At 46.6% G+C, this 21,921-nt stretch overlaps 1 protein-coding gene across 4 annotated transcripts in view; it reads left to right on the plus strand.

The window, feature by feature from the left end:
- LOC144113010 (uncharacterized) overlaps positions 1 to 21,921 on the plus strand; it is a 79,196-nt gene that overhangs the window by 43,625 nt on the left and 13,650 nt on the right. For all 4 annotated transcript variants that reach the window (XM_077645876.1, XM_077645874.1, XM_077645877.1 and 1 more), the window contains 2 exons: positions 6,828 to 7,010; positions 18,002 to 18,200. In XM_077645876.1, coding sequence (XP_077502002.1) covers positions 6,828 to 7,010; positions 18,002 to 18,200 — 382 coding nt within the window. The remainder of the gene's footprint in view (positions 1 to 6,827; positions 7,011 to 18,001; positions 18,201 to 21,921) is intronic.

Genomic DNA, 21,921 nt, shown 5'->3' on the forward strand with positions numbered 1-21,921 from the left:
AAGTGGCTGTATGCCCAGTAGATGGCAGACGGCCTTTACGCCCTCACGCCGACAGGACGCGTGCGAAGGCCCAATATTCCATTGCTGTGCCAGTGGATCGTGGATGTGTGGATAGCGAAAGCGGTACCGGCCGACTTGGTGCATAAAAGCTTTAAAAATTTAATGTGCCATCAGTAACAGCTTGGATGGTTCCGAGGACGACTACGTCTTTGAGAGTGGCGATGAAGCCTTGGATGGCAGCAGTGAGAGCGGCAACGATTGAGAATCTGATAACCAGTAACGTGGTGGTGGTCGTTTGAATAAATGTTCTGAAAATGAAATGATCACCGAGTGTGCGGTTATATCTATCTAATGCTCATTTTTAAAATTTTTTTTAGCTAAACTTGCGAGTTATATGCGAGGTTTTTTTTTTTCTTTTTTGTGGAGTTCAAAGTTAGGGGTGCGGGTTATACGCATGGGCGGGTTATACGCGGGTAAGTATGGTATTTAGGGCCACACATCGCCACTCACTAATTGCGATGCCTACCACGAGGCTGGTGATCACGTGTAGGCGATGTGCAGGTAGCGCTTTGTGCTTGAAGGTGCGGTTGCTGCTCGTGCATTCGCATCTTTTGTTGTGGGATGTGAGAGTGTTCAGAACTCCTGAAATTCTGAGCATTGTTGCAATGTAATCCAGCTGGGGAGTTTCATGAATTTGTTTCATCCTGTAAAGTCTGAAATCGCCATTGTCCGGACAGTGAGTTTCCATATTAACGAATCGGAAATGCATTGAAAAAGTTTGGTCCCCAGAAAAACTCGCTGTAATTCGAGTCGACCATATTAACGGGAGTCGTATTAGCGAGGCACAACTGTGTACGGTTTATTTTTACATATGGGGAATGGGAGAATTGATAAATCTAAACAATTAGATTGTTACAAGTGGTATATCGTTATATTTGGTATCGTTATAAGTGCATTACACTAGCTTGTTTTCAGGTCATAGGGAATGAACATCTTGATGCTGAAACGATGCCGCTGCGAGGGTGTGTACTGTTGAAATGCCAGATGGATTCATCGATGCAAAGGTCTTGATATGGGCCGAGGAGGCTAGAAAACTTCGCCAGGATGGCTGCCATAAAAGACGATCCCTTTTACTTCTGCTGGAGCTCAGGTACAGAAGCTGCAAGAGGAGAAAGCAACGATTAACAGCAAAAATAGTAAAAGAAACAGTGGCACCAATAGTGGATCAGTCGTCCAGAAGTCTTTTATGGCATTCTTGCGAACCAGGCTCATGAGCGTAACAGCTGCGAGAAAACAATACATGCCCACATCAACCCAGGCTTTCAGCCACGACTTGAGCGCAACAGCAGGATCTTCTGTCTTCCAGCGCAAAAATGCATTAGTTTCGTTCACAATTATTTAAATGACTCCCTCATCAAAGAACAGTTTCAAATAGTCAGCTTCTTGGGAATCAGGTTCAAGCTTTGCACTTGCAGAAGGTCCAGAGTGTGATGCATCAGAAGGAAATACACAGGGCAAGAATGTACTTTTGCTCCACTCATCATTCCACCGAGTACGCTTGCGTGACGAGCTCGCCGTGTCTGCTTCTGAATCAGTGCTCTCTGTCACTTCATCATCTTACAACGTAGTATCGTCTTCCGAATCCGAGTCGGACAAGCCGTTGCTCCAGCCGTCTGGTTCAGTTGTATTTCCCGCTCGAGCCACGGCCATCACAAAGAAATTATGAACTAGAAAAAGGGAAATTTGCACCAAATCTACAGGCTCAAAGCAAACATTGCAAAAAAATATATGGTGCCTCCTCCCAAGGTGGCCTAGCTTGCATTGTGGTGTGAATTTTTGAATGCGGTGTACCGGTACACTGCTAACACTGTGATGGCAGCGCGCGGTCTTACCCGTACACCGATAGCACTGAAAGGGTTGCCTCAGATGCGGTCCAAAGGGGGCCCATGTCAATCAGTCACCTTGTCTCTGCGTAGTTTCATTTTCTGAGCTTCGCTACCAGCTAACAGTGATAATGACCATCGGCTGCGCTTCAGTGAGGCAAGCCTAGCTGCGCACTGGTTTGTACACAAATTGATGTGTGGCTGGTCTTCTTTATATATATACCAGGTGTTTCAGCAAACACATTTAAAAATTCCTGCAAATATTGGGTTCAGTATAGCGCAAAAATAGGTGTAGGATCACACCCTCTGCCCCGGCAGGCACAATATGCTGCAAAACCCCTCTAATTATCCCGGTAATTTACAAAAACCCACTAATTAACTTTTTAATTATCGTAGCTGGTTGGTTAGTGCCAATTGGAAGTTTCATGCTGTGAACAAGACTGTCATATCATTTTTTGAAACGAAGAAAAACTCAATTTCTAGAGCCCTGCAGCATGAAGAAATCCGACGCTTTTTCCCGCACGCGACCGAAACTGAGCGCATGAGGAGTGCCGAAAGTATGGTGTAAGCTGAGCGTCTGCTCGTGACGTGTCGTAATGAATGCAGCGCCCAATTCGAGATGCGTGTGCTAACTTTCCTCACTACAGAACCTCGGCGCTTCGAGTTTTCCTTTGTTTCAAAAACTGATATGACATCGTCTTGTTCACGGCATCAAACTTCCAATGGGGACTAACCGCTCAGCTATGAAATTAAAACGTTAATTAGTGTGTTTTTGTGTTAATTACCTGGATAACTAGAGGGGTTTCACAGCATATTGTGTCTGCTGGGGCAGAGTGTGATCCTACACCTATTTTTTTGCTATATTGAACCCAATATTTTCAAGAATTTTTGAAAGTGTTTGCTGAAACACCCGGTATATACCAGGTGTCCCAGATAAAAGTAGCCAAGCTTTTAAAGAACACCGGAATGTCCTAGCCACGTGAGACGAGCTGAGGGTTGCTTATAGAGTCGCATGAGCTAGTCTGCATTATTTTGTTCGTTCTTCAAAGTTAATTAGTTGAGTCTAATTAGCTAACTTTTTAATAATTGAATTGAGGAACAAAGTGTCAGTGTAAAAGTGGTTGATTGTTTTAAAAAACCGCTAGCAACACTGTTTCCATCATGGTACGATTTACGTAGCTTTACTTATTAGCCTTAAAAGAAAGCTATCACGCGACCAGCTGCTGGGTCACATCTCTGCCCCAATGTGCACGCAAGGGCTCATCGGGGAGAGCACTTCAGTAAAAATAGATTTTGTTCTCTAAGACGCGTGTTGGGATGTTTAAATGGCACCATTGTCACGGAGACGCTTTTTTTTTTTGCGAGCTAGGGTTTAAAGGGGTTGCGAAACACCGCTTGAACGGATGCTGGTTACGCTTCAGATGGATTCTTTATGTCACACAGATGCTGACTAAAAAAGAATTACGAGAATCGATGCATAGGAACGGGAGTTATTCAATGAAGAAATATCAAAATATAAGCAAACAAAATGCTGCCCTCAACTCGATTTTCGTGCAGCTTCCCATTCCCATTTCACTCTCCCAATGACGACACTCAGGGCGACCAATCAAAACAGCCTATCTTAGCACGTGGCGGAAGTTTGCACTCCATGGTTGCCTGTTCTCTAACTCGTTCATGCCAAGGCTGGCAGCACCGTTTGCATGGTTACAATAACCATGTGAACGCCTAGCTGACCCAGCGATGCATCACCATCATGTCGACGGCGCAGAAGGGACCATTGATCAGTGACGTTCCCTTACTTATGGATTTGAACTCGAGCGCGAGATACTGCGACGGTGTGACAGCCTGCGCAAGATATCAGACACATTTAGCGTAGCGCCTACCGCTACTGCTTACCGCCAACCATCGCCCGTCGCTCCTAGCGCGCTGGTTGGCCACGGCGATGAAGGAGCGCACGCTGTTGACGGGAACGTGGTGCCATCTGGCGCCACCGCCCGGTGATTCTCCACGAGCTGACGATGCGCACTGCCTGCTGAATGTGAAACGAACGCATCCTTCCTTGGGACCGAAACTAACGCTTGTAGAGTGCAATGGCTCAATTGGATCGATTCTGCAAAGCCGCTCTCAGATACATAGAGAGTAGCCATAAGTGTTTAGTGCTAGGTCGTAGGATGTTTACAAAGAGGCGCATAGTCCTTCGATGCAGAAAGTAGCCAGTGCCTCTGGTAGCGTGTTTTTGTTTTACTTGATTTACAGTGCTTTTATCTAGGGCAAACAAGTTGGTTTTGCTAATGTAATATATAAAGCACAAGAACTTGACAAAACGTATCCCTAGTTGTTAACCCAATTTGCAGTATATTTACTGTTTGTCCCATCATCAAGCTCGCACTAAGTGATGTCATATCCGCTGCTAAAAACCGCCACTGTATGGTGACACCGTCAGCGCCACGAATTTGTTTTTGTGAGCTAATTAAAATATTACAAACCACAGTATACGTGGTACGACCGATGCTAATAGCATCACTATAACTCATTTTATGCAACCAACAGGCAAAACAATGCACTGAAAATGTATTTCGGGGCGGGCCTCTTTAAGGCCGGAAAAAAAACTTTACGTTAACGGTGTCTTGGTGCAAACGTTGCAATCAACTCTTTTTCAAAGTGATCAACAACTTTTACATTGACACTTCGTTGCTCAATTCATTTATTAAGTTTGCTAATTAGACTTAGTTAATTAACTTTGGAAAAAATACTGCTGACTAGGTCATGCGACTCTAAACAACCCTTAGTTGGTCTCACACGGCTAGGACATTCCGGTGTTTTTTAAAAGCTTAGTTACTTTCAGCTGGGACACCTGCTAGATATATATATATAACAAGAATAAAAGCGCAACACGACACAAAGAATGAGGAAACCGACAGGACAGGCGCCTGTCCTGTCGGTTTCCTCCTTCTTTGTGTCGTGTTGTTGCGCTTTTATTCTTGTTAGCTATGAACCAACATGCCCCGGAGAGTGTTTTACTGAAGATATATATATATCGTGGACAAGGGAAAGGAGGGACTCGTTATGACACACATATTTGGGAAGCCAACAATCACCGAAACCAAACATCATATGGAATGTTTCTACTTTTTTTATTTGTGGTGCTCAGTGGGAGATTAATAGTGTAATTATTTTATCACTCAAAAAATAATTTAATAGAAAGCAGAAGAAAGAACTACCTAATGCCACCAGTGGGATCTGAACGGGGGGGTGGGAGCTATGGTGGTGGCTGTCCAATCCTCTGCTTTCAAAGGTATTTATGTGCTTGCAAGCTAACCTTGAGTGTGTTCACCACCCTCGTCCATAGCAGCGGACGTAGTACTGTAAAAACCCATCACGCTTCCAGCAAGAGGAGGCGCTACCTAGTGGTGGCATAGATCGGTAGTTTCGGTTTCGACTCCACTTCACTACGCTGACCTGACGTCGCGAAGCCCAGAACAATCTCATCTCGCATGGCCATCTCGCATGGCACCGGGACTGTGAAAGCAGCACTCAGCTGCTTTTAAAAGGAAAGTAATTGTAGCTGCCAAAAGCATCGACACCGTGTCCAGCGCTACTACAGTGTAATCCACTTATAAAGATACTGGATGTAACGGTATACCGCTTATAGCAATCAAATTTTTGAGATTCATCAATTCACCCGTTGCCCCTATGTAAAAATAAACAGTATATAATGATACAATTATCGGCGAAATAACGGACGCAACGATAGAATTCTGGCCACCTGGATGATGTTTACCACCATAATTTGCCTGAAAGTTTGATTAAAAAGTAAAATACTTTTACGTGAATGACGCAGAAACTCTGCGAACGGACCAGCTTGGTGAAATCTGTGAGGGAGCGTTGCCTTTGGCCTTTGAACCAAGCGCTATCGTCACAATCGCTGTAGGGAGGAGCTTGCTTGGCCGCTGCCATGCAACACTGTCTCATGCAAACGTAGTTTCCGCTCGAGATGGTTTAGAATTTGTTTCTTATTTTTCAGCATTCACTTTTCTTGCGGGTTCCCCTCTTCGCGCTGTTAGGGGGGGGGGGGGGGGGGGCTATATTATATGCGGGTTTTTAGGGTATTCCTGTATTACTGTGACTGTGATATGGGACGTGATCGAGGGGTGAGAGCGGAAGCTGCGCAAGAACCCTGTTATGCTACCTATGGCATCAAGACTGCCAGAATTGAGGCCCTCGCTGCCTTATATGGACACTGCTGCTTGTGAGGAGGTTTGACTTTACTGCATCGCACCTGTTAAGGAGGCCTTGGAAGCCCTTGCTATTTTGGAGCAGTTCTGCTTTGATATGCCTTACAGTGGGCATGCAGTATGCCATGACGGAATACCTGAAAATCATTGCCGCGCAGTCTTCACTTAAAAGCAGACGACCATTGCCTATTTTTTCGTAAAATAAATTTGATGCGGTGCGAAACTGTTTCTGGAAGTTTTTTTTTTCTTTTTTTGTAGCTGCTCGACTATTCGACCTTCAGATAATTCATAAATTCGTACCTTTTTTCCTGTTCCTTGAGGTCTTAATTTTTGTTTTATTATATTGAGAAACCAGCGCATTATTGATAACTTTTTTGAACCACACTTGAGTAAACATATCACTGCCTTTCACCCGTGTTTTCTGTGGTTCTGTAGTGCTTAGCTATATTTGCATAGAGAAATATATCGAAAATATTATTTGTATGCATAGATATCCGTAAAGCAAATTGCATTTAGTTTTGGATCATATTATTGGACACTTCTGATAATGCAAACTTCTAATGACTGAAATGAAACTATCTGGTTCCTTGAAGTTGGAATTATGGCAGCCTACTGTATAATTACTACTAGAAATGTTCGGCCTTGCTCGAGGATTTTTCTTCCTGCGCCAGAAATATAATGTTGCTACTGGCCATTGGCCTATGTGCAGCTTTGGGGACGTTCACAGCATTCGAATCCTGCATGACCGGCACTGTGCCTTCATCAACTACGGCAACAAGGTGTCACCTGGAAGAGCCATGGACGCATTGCAAGGCCATTTGCTTTGCGGAAAAGCAATCCTGATCCGGTTTCCAGATCACAACTTTATGGACAAGCCTCCGAGGAGCCCCAGGTGAGCAACCCCACTGTTTGTTTCCACATTTAGTGCCATTGCCACACGATTGTTTCAGACGACCTGTGCCAAAGAATGGAAAATAATGCCCTGACTTGGTCAAGCTTTGCAGCCCGAAAGTGTTCTGTATTTTGCGTGCTCTGCCTATATGTGCAGCACTGCCTCCTCGGCAGGCCTGCCTATGCTTTTGCTGGCTGCAGTTAAAGACTAAATTTAAATGCTTCTGGCATGTTCATTTTGGCACACATTTAAAACAATGTGTTGGTCTGCCCTGCATATTGATGTCTGTGAGGTGGATTCAGAGGGAAACTCTGACTGACCACTCTGTCTGAGGTATTGGGTTGGATCAGGCACACACTACAGAGTGGACATAAGTGTGGGGCGCAGGTCAGCTTGTCTACGGTGCTGCTAAGGGCAAGTGTGATGACATTTCCGCCAGCTTGTAGCCCGGAGTGTGCCAAGTGCTGCCCAGTCGTCGGTCACAAAACGTCAAGCATGCAGCCATTGGCTAATAGCTGACTGTATACTATCGTAATCATATTTTAATTATGCAGATGTGGGGCTTTCTCAGTGTTCTCAGTTTTCTCACTATTCCTTTATTGTGCACTGACATCGCACAGTGCACAGGCGTATGATCGAGGTTGGTATTTGGAGTGCATTGGGTGCATACGGCCACGATTTGCCAGTAAATGAATGCAAGCCCCTCTTTGCAACCAGATTACGTGCTTGAGCAGCACATAAGCCAACTGTAAAAATTTGCCTCATCTATTTCAAGCCGCCACGGTGGCTCAGTGGTTATGGTGCTCAGCTGCTGGCCCGAAAAATATGGGTTTGATCCCAACCGCTGCTCTCTCATTTCGATGGAGGCGAATTGCTAGAGGCCCGTGTACTGTGCGATGTCAGTGCACGTTAAAGAGCCCCAGGTGGTCGAAATTATGCGTAGCCCTCCACTATGGCATCCCTCATCTGAGTCGATTTGGGACGTTAAACACTATAAACCAAATCTATTTCGTCATTCAAGGAAGTGTTGATGTGTTTACACCACACAGACTATGCACTACCAGGGCTAATAAATCCACAAAATTTTAATTTGCTCTTAATTTTGATCACAGACAACAAAGATTCTGCTCCGTATTGTGATCTGAACGCAAATCACCTGGTAAGGTTTGCGAAAAATCGATGCAGGAAGCAAAAGCTGTAAACGGTTGAGTGCAGTTAAAAAAAAAGGGAGGAATTATAACATACCTTGTTCCCACACACATCAAAGTATCCTTGAGTGCACAGTATAATGCAACAATGCTGTGTTGCTGCAGTCTTTATGCAACTGCAGGCACCAGTTTATTTTTCTCATCCGAGCCAACATGGCAGGCCTAGTTCTCCGAGCGCCGAAAGATGGCGCTGCGCAATTCTCATATCTGTTGCGCTCAAAGCACAGTCAACACCGAGTAAAGGACCTGTTTTCTTGTTTTTAGATTTTTCTATTGCAAGTAAAGTCAAGCAGTGATTCGATGGACACTTGCGCAATGTGTACGCACTGCGTGCCCAGCACCCAGAGCCCAGTTCCACCTTGCACCTGGTGCTGGCTCGCCCCGCATGTCGTGCCAACACACTTCATAAAAGAGTTTCATGCTGTAAAGAAAACAGCAGTTCAGACTCATCCCAGCAATCATGGGAGCCGCCTTGTCCTCCATTGTTGTAAACCACATGTATGCAGGCGTGGCACATACTCCTAGGAAGTACCCTTGGAGGTGTGCCGTGCAATGTCAGTGCAGGTTAAAGATCCCCAGGTGGTCGAAATTATTTCCGAGCCCTCCAATGTGGCACCTCTTTCGCTCCTTACATGGCGTGGTTGAGATGCCCTCTGAGAAGTGCGACAGTTACTGCGCCATTTCGTTTCCTCAAAACACCACCTCTAAATTTGCTGAAAAAACTTATTTCTTTTTAATGGCTTACTCTTAGCAACACTTGCTGTTGGGCTTCTATGTTCTTTGACGAACTAGCGCAAAAGGACAACGGACAAGTAGAATAAGCAAGACGTGGACGGAAGTGCTGAGCTAACAATTTTTATTTCAGAAGAAACAGGGACAACACATTTAGACAGTTTCTAGTCCAGACCCGTGACATAGAATGCTGGGTAAGAACCATTTTTAACCTTGAAAATGTGCCAGGAGATATCAAAAAACCAGAAAACAGCGTGACAAGCGGGATATTTTTTTTTTTTCTCTTTTTCTTTTCTTGGCAAAACAAGGAGAGGAACTATCCAGCAAAATGTGCAAAGCTGCTCTTTTTTTTGTGCTACAACAAAGCGAAAACCAAACGTTGCTTCTGAAATAAAAGTTGTTAGTTCAGCGCTTCCGTCCACATCTTCCTTCTACTTCTCCGTTGTCCTTTTGCGCGGATTCATGAAAGATTGTTCTTAGAAAAATTACAAAAATGTACACAATGACCTGATCTTCACTGAAGAAGACAACATGTGATTGGTTTGGTTAGCATTGACCTTGTGGCATCATCGGAACCTGCCCACCGGATTTTGAGCAAACTGACCACCGTGGCAGGTGTTTTTTTATATATATATATCACTTCGTGTGACACTCGGTTCTGTCATGTTTTGTGTGTTGCACTCTGGAGTCTCTTTGCGGTTTGTCCTGACTACCAAGGTGTGAGGTAAACGTAATGATGACTTGAATGGAGACAAGTGAAAGCTCGGTATTGTTTCATTAACCTTTATTCAAACTAGCTTGTTTTCATTATTTTTGGTCCAGACAGGTTATTAGGCAAGCTCAAGTTTCCTGACTTCCTGCTACACTTATGACAGGCTGCTGTGCTTGCTAAAACAACCTGAGACTCGATAGGTTTAACAGTTCTACAGGCATTTTTGTATATATATATATATATATATATACTTTTTAGAGTTGGGTAGATACCTTGGTAGTCTTCTTTTAAAGTAAAAAAAATGAAAAGTTAAAAAATTGTATTGTTTGCCATTGAGTAAATGCGATCCCAGACATGTGACTGATAAAAGGTGTATATATTGCTGTAATGTCAGTCATCAAAACTGATTGCTTCCTAGCTTGTGTCACATTCTTGTTCAGAAACAAATTTCTTCACAGTTAAGGAGGTTAGTGGGTCTTAGAACAGAATTTTAATAATGAAAATTTAATAAAGGAAACATGTATTTTTGTGTGCTGATTCTTAATGCGTTTAATTTCTTGTAAAACGAGTTTTGTGCACTTGGATATTGTGTTGTGCAAGTTCTTTGGTAAAAGCTTTAAGAAATTTTTGAGCATGGAACTTGCAATATCAAGGAATGCAATAGGGGTAAAATTATCATCCTGCCTATCGTAGAACTTTAGTTGTAGTGTAGTGTTTTGAGCTTCTCAGTTTATAAGCGGAAGTAAAAGCTTTACTTCTTGTTTCTGAAGTTCTGAAATGCCATCGAAAAGTTCAGCCCTGCTGCTGCCAGCTGTGCTCACATGTAGGTGGTAGCATTTGGCCATTCCTTATCATCTCTCTCGCTTGGCTAGAAACCTGTCTTGGCATTAGATCTCAAAAGAGCTTCACGTGTTGTTGGAGCTTTGGAAGAAAATAGATATGTACAGTCGGTTTGGGAGGACGGCGCGGTAAAGAAAAATGAATACCTATACAGAATAGGTCTTCAGCAGTCCAGGTTCGGTCAAAATCTGTGCACGTCCATAGGGTGCCCTGATAAAACTTGGGAGGCCGAGAAGGCTGCTTGGTAGTAGTCATGGTTGGTGACCAGAGAGAGAAAAAGCAACTATTTTTTCAAAGTTGTGTCCGACCTCCCATGGAAATGGGATTATCCTCACCCAGAACATTGCGGGCGTACCGTGCCAGGAGTGGCAGTAGGTATGATTCAGGCCCCTGAGGTAGAGCAAGCTAGCTCTCCCAGTCCTCAGGGTGTGTGTGTCTTGGTATAAATTTTAGGGTGTTTTGTTCGTTGGCTTGGCTATGCTGCACTTCCAAAGGGTGTGCTTATTGTTGGCATGTGCATGGCAGTGTTTGCAAGTTAGCTTTCTGGGTAGACCATGAATGTAAGGCCTATATTCTTGCATCATTGGTGCATTTGTCTGGGCACGACGGACGATGCAGCCCTTCTTCCTTGTCATGTGTTTGGGTGAGAGTTGAACGTAACGATGGGGTGATGGTAGCTGCAAAAGCCTGTAGAGGCAATGCATGGGCTAGTAGGAGTCTCAGGTGGGAAACATTGGCTGGTCATGGATGGAAAACGTTTATTAGCAAGCGAGTTTGGACCCTTTAAGGTGTCAGGGCCACCAGCACAGCCCTCACATTATGCGCATGTGTCCAGGCCACATAGGGCCATGGCACTGGCACTCCGGTTCACAAAGAGCTGTTAGGTGTCCAGGCCCTGCGACGCAAGGAGGGCCTCCCATTCTTCCCATGTTTCGGTGGCAGGCTGTCCCTGCGGGGGAGGACCGGCAGGGCAGCCTGAAGAGGATGCGTGGCGTTTGATTCTCCGCAGAGAGTGCACTCTGGGGAAACAGGACGGAAGTAGGAAAGAAGCTGAGGGGTGGGAAGAGTTCGAGTCTGGAGTCGCCGCCAGATGATTTGTTGGGATTGGGATAGGCGGGGGTGGGGAGGTGGGTAGAGTCGACAGGCGAGGCTTGCTTGTGCGAGTTCTGAGAACGTGTGTGCCTGCTCCCTCGAGAAGCCCCGGCTGGGGTCGCCATTTGCCCGGCAAATAGGTCCTCGGGCTATGTTATCAGTGGCCTCATTTCCGGGATTGCCAGAGTGAGCCGGCACCCACACAATCTCAATATGCCTATCGGAATTTAGGTTGCACATTCTCTATCTGCCACGCGGGGGGATGGACGCGTCAGCGGGTATTTAAGAATGGCTGTATTGGAATCCCTAACTGTATAAGCCGAATTGGTTTGGGCGATGGCTAATGCTATAGCAGCTTCCTCTGCTTCGTCCGGAGTACAACAGGAGGGGTCTATGAAGTGGGTGTGTGGGGCTGCTGGATGGTAAGCCACAGCTACTGAACGGCCTGGACCACACGTGGTCATGGAAGAGACAGCGGTAAGAGGGACATTTGGCCGTATCCAACTCGTGCTACTTCAACAAGCTGTATGTGTGGGTGACTTGGTCAATGATTATGGTGTTCGATGAGAAACCTGCGGCAGCAGAATGTGGGGAAACGTAGAGAGCGGGAGGTTACACTCGGGCGCTGGGGTAGTCGCCGGTGTGAAGGCTTTTTTGCTGTGTGGGAAAAGAGCACAATGGCCATCTGGACGGGTAAGCGTGGCGACAGGCAAGTGCTTTTGCGACTCTGTTGCCTGCGCAACCTCATCTTAAGAAAGGTGACACTGAAAACGCATGCTTGCTGGTCAGGTAGGGTAGGTGCGTGAACATATGGAGGTAAGGCGGGGCAGTATGGTGGGCTGGTGCAAGCGGCGGATCGTCATAGCAGGGTGGAGAGGGTGCCGCCATGAGCAGTGCAGGCACAGGAAACACCGTCGAGCCCAGGCGGGCTTGCAAAAAAAGAGGGGAATATTGTCCAGGGGTGCCAAAAGGCTTGTGAATGGGTCAGAGTCTACTACGACAGGATCCGTGAGGGAACCATGGGGGGAGACGACGTGGCACATTTATGGAGACTGGGATGAACTTTAATGGCGCAGCGGCATCTTTGGCCAAAGGGTGCCATGGAACAAAGTGCTTTTGTCACACAAGGTTGGATCAAAGACCTATTTCCAAGCATTTCATCCTAGAGAAGCCGAGCACCAGGCAGAGGAAAGCTTCCACCCGTTGTATCGCCGGTGGGAGCCCGGCAGCACTGGTGATCGAACCCCGCACCTTCCGCATACGAAGCAGATGCTCAGGCCACTAGGCCACCGCTGTGGTACGCTGTTCTTTTAATCGGCATAAATAGTAGGTCCAGGCGGCAGCAATCGAAGCCATGCTGAGAGACCTTGTGGGAGCTCGTGACTGGGAAGGTTTGGTAGCCGGGGAAAGGTCAAGTGCTGATAGGCAGCCCACAGCGAGGACACAAGGGCTTCGACATGCGGGCTGGAAAAAGCAGGACATCAGAAGCAGTGGGCATGTCGCGGGCAAAGGCCGTGACATCGAGCACCGGTGGACAGGTCACGTCTAAAAGCTGGAAAGAAACAGGCAAGAAACGTCATGGCCGAAGTGATTCAAGGCTGAGCTGATAGCACAGAGCCAGTAGTTGCAGCATTGTGATCATTGAGGCTGGCGTCCGTGGTCTCCACTTTGTGGAGTCCAGGCTGGTTGTGTAAGGCGGCCCGGTGATTGCAGGCCTCCGTTTATTGAGAGAGGGCCAGGTAGCCGTGGCTGGTGAGCCGGCAGAATGGACAGTTGATGCTGCCACGTTTGCTGGTTGCCGTGACGTTCTCATCTGCGCAAGCGCAAATGCTAGCACTCGCAGCTTCTCTTGGTTGTCGGTGCCACTACTTGTCAGTCTATGGAAAGTATTGGCTGGTTTACGGATTTGAGCATGCATCTTGCTGCTGCTGCTGATTCCTGCTTCACGGTGCCCAGTCGTGCACCTGTTTTCCTGATTCCTTCCTTACTCCACATAGCCCTTTCACAGCATTCCCTTTGTCAACGGTCCATGCCACTTTCTTTCCACGTTTGTAACCACATTCTTTCTTTCTTTCTTTCTTTCTTTCTTTCTTTCTTTCTTTCTTTCTTTCTTTCTTTCTTTCTTTCTTTCTTTCTTTCTTTATTAGATACCGCAAACCTTGTACATGTCCAAGCAGGGTGGGTTAAATAGCAACAAAACAATAATAACAAAGCTAATAAACATCAAAGTGTGGCGAAAGGCAATAAAGGGTCATTCCAGTCGGTTACAGTGTGAGGAGAAAATGAAAACTTGAATAAATCGGTTCGCGCGAAATAGGGCGTCGGAGAATTAGAATGACGGCGCGTATGTCTCGACGTTGAAAGCGACAGATATGGAGAAGGGTTAATAGCTAGATCTCTATTCCAAAGCAAGAAAATAAATTCCAAACGTAAATTTTTTCTTCGTTGTTCAAGACATTGAATACCGTTAACCTGCATTATTTCAGAAGGGGAGTCATACGGGGAAAATTTAGAGTAAATAAACCTTACAGCTTTTCTCTGTACCTTTTCTAAGCGGGTGATATTGTGTTTAGTAAACGGGTCCCTGACAATGCATGCATATTCAAGTTTTGGTCTAATTAGTGAATTGTAAGCAATTTCACGCTAGGGGGAGAATTTCTAAGCTTATGTCCTAAAGAGTATAGTGTACGGAATGCGGAAGAGCAGATGTTATCTATATGTAAATTCCATGATAAAGTATTAGTAAGTGTGACACCCAAGTACTTATACTTAGTCTCTTCCAGCATAGGTGACGAACCTAGCCTGTAGTTAAAAGAAAGCGGAGCTTTTTGCGAGAGAAGTGAAGAAAGACTGGTCTTATCAGTGTTAAGTTTCATGTCCCACGTTTCACACCATTCAGCAGTCTCTCTTGCCTGTGCATGCGATGCTCTTTGCCTCTTACAACCCAAGGTCGTCACAAAGTTGGCTGCCCTTTGCAGCTTATGAGCCCTGTGGCTGAGCATCATGAAAAGTAGTGAAAGAAAAATTTACACTATATTGGTACCTTGGCTCCATATATAATGCCAGGTGTGTTCAGAAGCACATGGTTAACTCACTTTATGGCCACAGCGGTGGCCAAATGGTTGAGCATTCGCCTCTCATGCAGGAGGTGTGGGGTTCGATCCCCAGTGCCGCCGGGTACCCACCAGTGATACTATGGGTACAAGCTTTCCCCTGGTCTGGTGCTCGGCTTGTTTAGAGTGAAATGCTTGGGGAACGGGACTTTGACCCCACCTTGAGAAATGGAAAATACCTTGTGCCATGGCATTCTTTGGCCGTAGATGCCCTTGCGCCATAAAAACCCATAATCATCAACTCTCTTAATACAGTAAAACCTCGGTGAGGTGTTCCTGGTTCATATGCTCAAAATCATGGGCAATAAAAATGTCCGATAGAGTTGCATTGCTTTTCTTCCATTTATTACATTGCTGGCAACAGGATTTCCCGGCTACTATGTACAAAATTTTGACAAACTCTGGTTGTATAATATGTTTGTGGCCAACCGCTCCTGTGCAAACATATTATGAGTGAACTGAGCCTGGGCACACATGAAGAGCTGGAAGGCAGTGGCAGTTGCTTGCCATGGAGACTTCTCTGCAGTGCCCAGGTGCAAAGGGGCAAAGCAAAAGAAAAAAACAGAAGAGAGAAAAGACAGTGTCTAACATACAAGCGGGCCTTTCCCTTGGGGACGCAACACGAAGAGAATTGCAGAAGCTTCTTAGAATTACAACGATGCACCTTCATACGAGAGGACCAGGTTTGGGTTCAGCTGCTCAGTGCATTGGTGCAAGGGAGTGAAACGCCCGAAACCAGTGAGGAAAAAATCTCAATTATATTTGCCATTGCTGTTGATGGAACAGACGTTCTGCGAAGTTTCTTCCATGCTAAGGACAACGCAAATGTGGATTGAATTCTGCGAGTGCTAGAAAGAGCCTTTTTTTCGCCAAATGTCAGTAAAAACTGTCAATAATTGCTTTTGTGCATCATTCAAAAGTTATTTTTGAAAATGAAGTGGTTTGGATTACATATTTTCCTGGGTAATAAGTTTTTCTCATATTGTTTTTAAGTGTGTTAAGAAGGTTCTGCTGTATATTTGGGAAAATACAGTAACTATCATACCGTATTTACACAATTGTAAGTCGACTCGAATGTAAGTCTGCAGCTGGGCAACTACCAGAACGTCGACGACGCCGTCCTCACGTGGTTTAAGGATGCCAGACAGCACGATGTGCCCTTGTCAAGCCCTATTATTCAGGAAAAGGCACGACAGTTCGCAGTCACCTTAGGCATCTCCGGTTTCGATACTAGTGCCGGATGGCTTTATCGCTTCTGGCAAAGGAATGGCATTGCCTGGCAGGTTGCTTGTGGCGAGGAAAAGGCAGCAGGTGCCGATAGTGCGGTTGCCTGGCGGAACGAGCGTTTCCAAGAGCGTTTTCAAGTCTTTTTCTCCAGACGACGTTTTCAACGCCGACGAAACGGCATGCTTTTATCAGCTGTTGCCCGATAAAACATTGAACTTTAAAGGGGAGAAGTGCAAGGGCGGAAAGAAATCGCGTCTCCGAATATTGGTTCTGTTCTGCTGCAACTCCACGGGCACGGAAAAACTCAAGCCGCTAGTTGTTGGTAAGTCTGCTAAGCCGCGCTGCTTGAAGAACGTTGTCTCGCTACCTTGCGATTACCGAGCCAACAAGAAGGCGTGGATGACGTGAGAATTGTTCACGCAGTGGCTGCTGCAGCTCGACGACACAATGAACAAGAAAAACAAAAATTCTTCTTATCGTTGACAATTTCTCAGCGCATATAGTGAACGTGCGATTGAGCAATGTGCAGCTTGAATTTATGCCCCCGAACTGTACTTCTTTGCTGCAACCTTTGGACCAGGGCATCATCAGGTGTGTGAAGGCAGAATTTCGGAAGCGTCTGGTGCTGTGCCTCCTGGTTAATATTCGACTGAAGCTGCCCACAAAGGTCAACATCCGTCAAGCCGCAGAAATGCTTACAGGGTCGTGGTGGAGTGTCAAGGCGAGCACAATCAGCAACTGCTGGCGAAAGGCAGGCCTTTCGGAGACTTCATCTACGTCGGAAGGTAGTGACGACACAGAATAGCTCTACCCAGAACTGTGGGATGAGCTTACCAAGAAACTCCCTGTAGACACCGCGGTGACCTTCGAAGATTATGTGGACAGCGACAGCGCGGCGGCTACATCCGCGGAGCTCACCACCGAAGACATCATGAATCCAGTGCGTGAGCCAGAAGAATGTAGTAGCGACGAAGACGATGCCGACACTGGATCAGCGCACAAAGAGGAAGAGATTGTTTCCGGCTCGGATGTCCTAGTCTTTCTAGAGAAGACCCGATTATTCCTCGGGCGCTGCAAAGATGTTCCCGATGACATGCACAGGAAGGTCGAGGATGTGGAGGCGTTCGTCCTGCAGTGCTTGTCGTCTACTCGCCAGAAGAAGATAACAGACTTCTTCAAGCAATAAATTGTAGTTAAACTGTGCCCAGCGTTATCGTTTATTATTTACTTACCAACACTTAAATCTGCTGCAAAGGTATGTAATTTTAGTTCCTGTGATGCATTACTGACATGAAAATAATGGTTTTTCAGTACTACGATATTTCAAAATAACGAATTAAATTCGGCGGTCCTGTGAAGTTCGTTGTAACGACATTCTACTGTAGTCAAATGAGTCAGAGCCAAGGAGAAACTACACGTGAATGGCTTCGGCTCATCCGTCGGCTACCGACACTCCCGCACTGCTGCCGTTCCGAGTGGGGGTGCCGCCTCGATTGGAACAGCGGCACTTCCACCAACTATCAACGCTCCCTTGAACGCCGAGCGCGTATTTGAAAGTAAAAAGAAAACTTGTTGGACACTGGAGCTTCCCGTAGAATGCGACTGCGTTATCGGGCTGCCGCCGCTTATCAGCAACCGCAGTCGGCAGCCACGTGTGGGGTGCCAGTTTGCTGCTTATCGATAGCCGCCATCGGCCGTCGCCTGCGCGCGTGAGGATGGTATGGCAGTTTTGCGCGTTGACATAGCAGCAGCTCAAGGCCGGCACCAAGAGCAATGCGACGGAGCCACGCAGCAAAAATGCAACCACGCTGTAGCATGCCTCACATCTCGTTTGTCTTGCCTTTACTTATAGTGCAATGTTTTCATTTCGATTGTAAGTCGAACCCCCCACTTCGGATTTTCAAATTTTAAAAAATAGGTCGACTTACATTCATGTAAATGTGGTACTTTGTATAGTGACGCAGTAATTCAGTTGCTCTTTGTCATGGAATGATTGTTTTTCATTTGCAGTAGTGCAGGCATTGTCTTGCTGCTAAATTGCTCACTTCGGAAATTTATTTGTTTCAGGAGTGGAGGAGAGGACCAGGCATTGGCAGCTGCAGGTGCCACAGCTATGCCAAAAGCCAAGCCACCTGGACCACTGAAAAACAATGAGTGCTACTTCTGGAGAACCACTGGCTGCGCTTACGGCATTCATTGCAACTTCAAGCACATTCCTAGTAACAGGGGTATTGACTTGCTGCTGGACAGCAATGGGAAGTGCATAGTAAGTTGTATGTCTGTGCTTTACATGCAACCTTCACATCAAGGTTCATCTGTATAACCACAGTGCATATTATTTGTTTCCTGTGTTACCTGTGAACGTATTGTTTGTGAAGTTACTCAGGCAAATGAAATGTGACTCAGTTTTATTTCATTTGTTGATTCTCCTGAACGGGGATGTGTGTATGTGGTGAGCGAAGACTCGATACAGTGAAGCTGCAGCTCAGAATTGCATCTCTAAAAATTGAGAGGCCAAAAAGACCTTTGCCTTCTCTACAAGCAAGCCAGGCAAGAAAATCTCTTATCTTGAAATTTGATGCAGCATTCATAAATCTAGTTCCAGCTACAGTAGAATCTCGGTGATATGAATCTCAAGGGGAGGCGAAGATATTCGTAGCACCCGAAATTTCGTATGACCAAAAAACGAGCGAAATCCGTCCCGAAACCACAAGACACACACAAAAAAAAATCATTTACATGGAAAGAAGTCACGTATGTCCTTCTCCTTCTGAGTCTTCTTCTCCGCGAGGTCAGCCAGCAGAGAATTTTTGAAGCTGAAGATCTGAGCTGTAGTGTTCTCACACTGTCTCAGATGTCACAGCACGCCGCAGAATATCGAGAGCGTGCATAGTTTCGGCTGCCGACGGTGGTTGGTCGTAACCATTTTGGCACTCGTATTCTTCACTGGTCGAAATTCCAGGCTGCGACGATACGTCCTCCACGATGTCTTCGACTGTTCGCAGACCACAGGTGACGAGATCGTCGTGTGCGGTGACGAAATCGTCGGCACTGCAGTCAATGCCAAGCTGGTTCCAGACATCAACTGGAATTGGATCTGGCACTTGTGAGGTGGTGGCCACTGTGGATTTAAAAATCCCACACTTAGTGAAACAGTTCGCGATGGTTGCAGGGGAAACGCACTCCCAGGCCACTGCAATAAAATGCATAGCGTCCAAAAGACTAATCTGCATATTTGCGTCCTTACGGTCAATCTTCGCTAGGAGGTGGCGCACCAACAAACCTTTGAAGTGGTGCTATATGTTTCTGATAATGCCAGCATCTCCAGTGGCTGCAAATGACTAGTAGCGTTCGGGGGCAGGAATACCAGTTTGATGCTCTGTAGCGTCATGTGCTTTGGATGCGCCGCACACTGGTCCAGCAGCAAAACAATCTTTCTGTTCTTGCATGACATCCTATGATCCAAGTATGTGACGAACTCCGTGAACAGAACCGACGTCATCCATGCCTTTTTATTGGCTCTATATGTGCAGGGCAAACGACCGGCTGCCTTGAAGCATTGGGGCTTTTCGTATTTTCCAATGACGATCAGTTTTATTTTTTCTAACCCGTCAGCGTTGCAGCAAAACAAAACCATCACACGCTGCTTACTTTTTTGTCCTCCCTGGCAGGCTTCGCCCTTGAAGCAGAAACCCTTTTCGGGCTGAAGATTGTAAGACAGCCCTGCCTCGTCAATGTTTAAAACATCGCGAGCGTCATATCCCACAATGAAAGACCGCAACGTGGTCGTTATCCAATCTTCCACGACGGAGGCATCAACCTTTTTACCTTCGCCGCAAACGGATTTGTAGGAGAGGTCATGCCGTGCCTTAAATCGGTGAATCCAGCCACCAGAGGCCTGAAAATTTTCAATTCCAAGCGTGAGTGCGATATCTGCAGCCTTCTCACAGAGAACTTTTCCGTCAACGTTGACACCGGCCGCGGTGACCTCTTTAAACCATGTTAGGAGAACTTCTAACTTTACATGGTGAACAGTCTTCGCTTCTTTGGAGTTTATGCCAAAGTGCTGCACATTCTGCATAATTTGGTCGCGCTGACCAACGATCGTAGACAGCGTAGAAATTGGCAGGCCTAATTCCTTGGTTATGTCGATGCGCCTTTTCTTGGGCTGTTCGTCCACCTTCTTTAAAATATCCAGTTCGTCCTTCAAGGACAGCGCCTTCCGCTTTCGCGACATCATACCGATTGCAGTACCTTTCGGGCTGACGCGATCAGTGCTCGTAAAACGGCACACGCAAACAACACGCTGCACTTCTGTAGTCGTTGCGCACGAGGGAACAAAGAAGCGGGAACTGCTGCTGGTGTGACGATCTGCGCGCTGTCTGTAGCGGAAAGACCGGCGGAACGGGCGCACAGGGCCGCAAGACATGTGGAGAGGACAAATCGCGCCCGACCGGTTGGGTTGGCTGGTTCGCAGGGCGAACAGACCAATAAGCAGCAGCGCTAGCCTCGGGCAACAGCAAAGTAAAAAGAAAAAGGCGAAGAGGCCGCCCCCAAAAACTAGAGAGAGAAAAGGCTTCGCTTGCCTCGTGAACCTTCCTGCTGCCACGGAATCCCAAACTGGCAATGGTGTACGCACCGGTGGCGGCTCGACGGTCGCGGTACCAAAGTTCGTATCACCCGGCGCAACGCGGAAAAGTGTTCGGAACATCTGAATTTTGGCCCATTGTACACAATACATTTTGGCGGGGGAATTTTACGAATTCGTATCACACCGAAATTCGTATCAGCCGGGTTCGTATCACCGAGATTCTACTGTACGTGCTTAAAGGGGCCATGACATGGTCGTTCTTCATATTGCAGGTTTGTGCTTCAGTAACTAATACAAGAGCTTATGATTCAGTTTCTGAAATTTGGCTGTCCTGGACGCACTCTATATTCCAAACAATGCGATCGAAATTGAGAACGGGAAACTCCTCCCACCGGCAGCGACTGCCATATTGAATGCTATCGTGGTGTCACCACGGCACACACGGAGAAACATCGTCTGCTCTCGTTGCTGCAATGTGCGCAGCAAGGTCTCTTGTCCCCTGTACTTCTGTGGGTGATTGAAGTAGCAGTTGTCCCCCATATATGAGCGACTGGAGCCGCAAAAGTGCTAATAATAGTAACGCAGTTATTCTTCGGTATAGGTATAGGGTCCAGTTACACTAGGCCGATGGAACGGTGATCGGCGGTCGGTTTGCTGGTTGGTATGCAAATGCCATCGCTGACGCACTGGTATGTCGAGCTAAACCGACGACGACGCCAGCACGACCAACGACCCCTTATCGCAGTAGTGTAAAGAGTGAACTTAGTGGGAACTGGCAAAGTGTGGTGGGGGACTAGTTGGTATGACATTCTATAAACTTAAGAATTTTAAAACTTATTGTACCTGATGCTAGCCACGGCAAAATACGCAATGTGCATGCACCAGCAAAGATGTGCTTTCATTTGGTGCCTGCGCATGGAACCTATCAGCGAGGCAATTGAGCGACACGGGCAGAAAACGCCGCACGACGGTGCCGCTCGTCGCTCGCCGCCATCGCCTGGGCATGTGCGGCCGAGTGAAAGCTTCACCGGGCTTCACGCCCTGTGAATAAATTGCCAGAAAAACTGCGCTTGTGTACCTTATCCTTATCGAAAAAAGCGAAAGGAGCGGCTGCATTTCATATCTTCACACTTTCTTACTAATCAGCGGGGAACTCTTGCCAGATGCTTGAATTTCAGCTGACAGTGGACCGCCGGCCTCTTTCGCGACGAGGCATAGCGAGTACGCAGGATTTGTGTGTGTGATTTGGGCGATTGCGGAGAGCGAATTCACAAGTTTTAGCGCCTGGAAATAGCTGTCGAGCTAAGTTTTGGTTACAGTGTCCTTAAAGTGACGACTGCCTACATCACGGGGCGTGCGGACAATAAGGGGGAAGTGCCGATATGCGACCCGGTCT

Source organism: Amblyomma americanum, chromosome 1 (genome assembly GCF_052857255.1).
Source record: "Amblyomma americanum isolate KBUSLIRL-KWMA chromosome 1, ASM5285725v1, whole genome shotgun sequence".
NCBI lineage: Eukaryota > Metazoa > Arthropoda > Arachnida > Ixodida > Ixodidae > Amblyomma > Amblyomma americanum.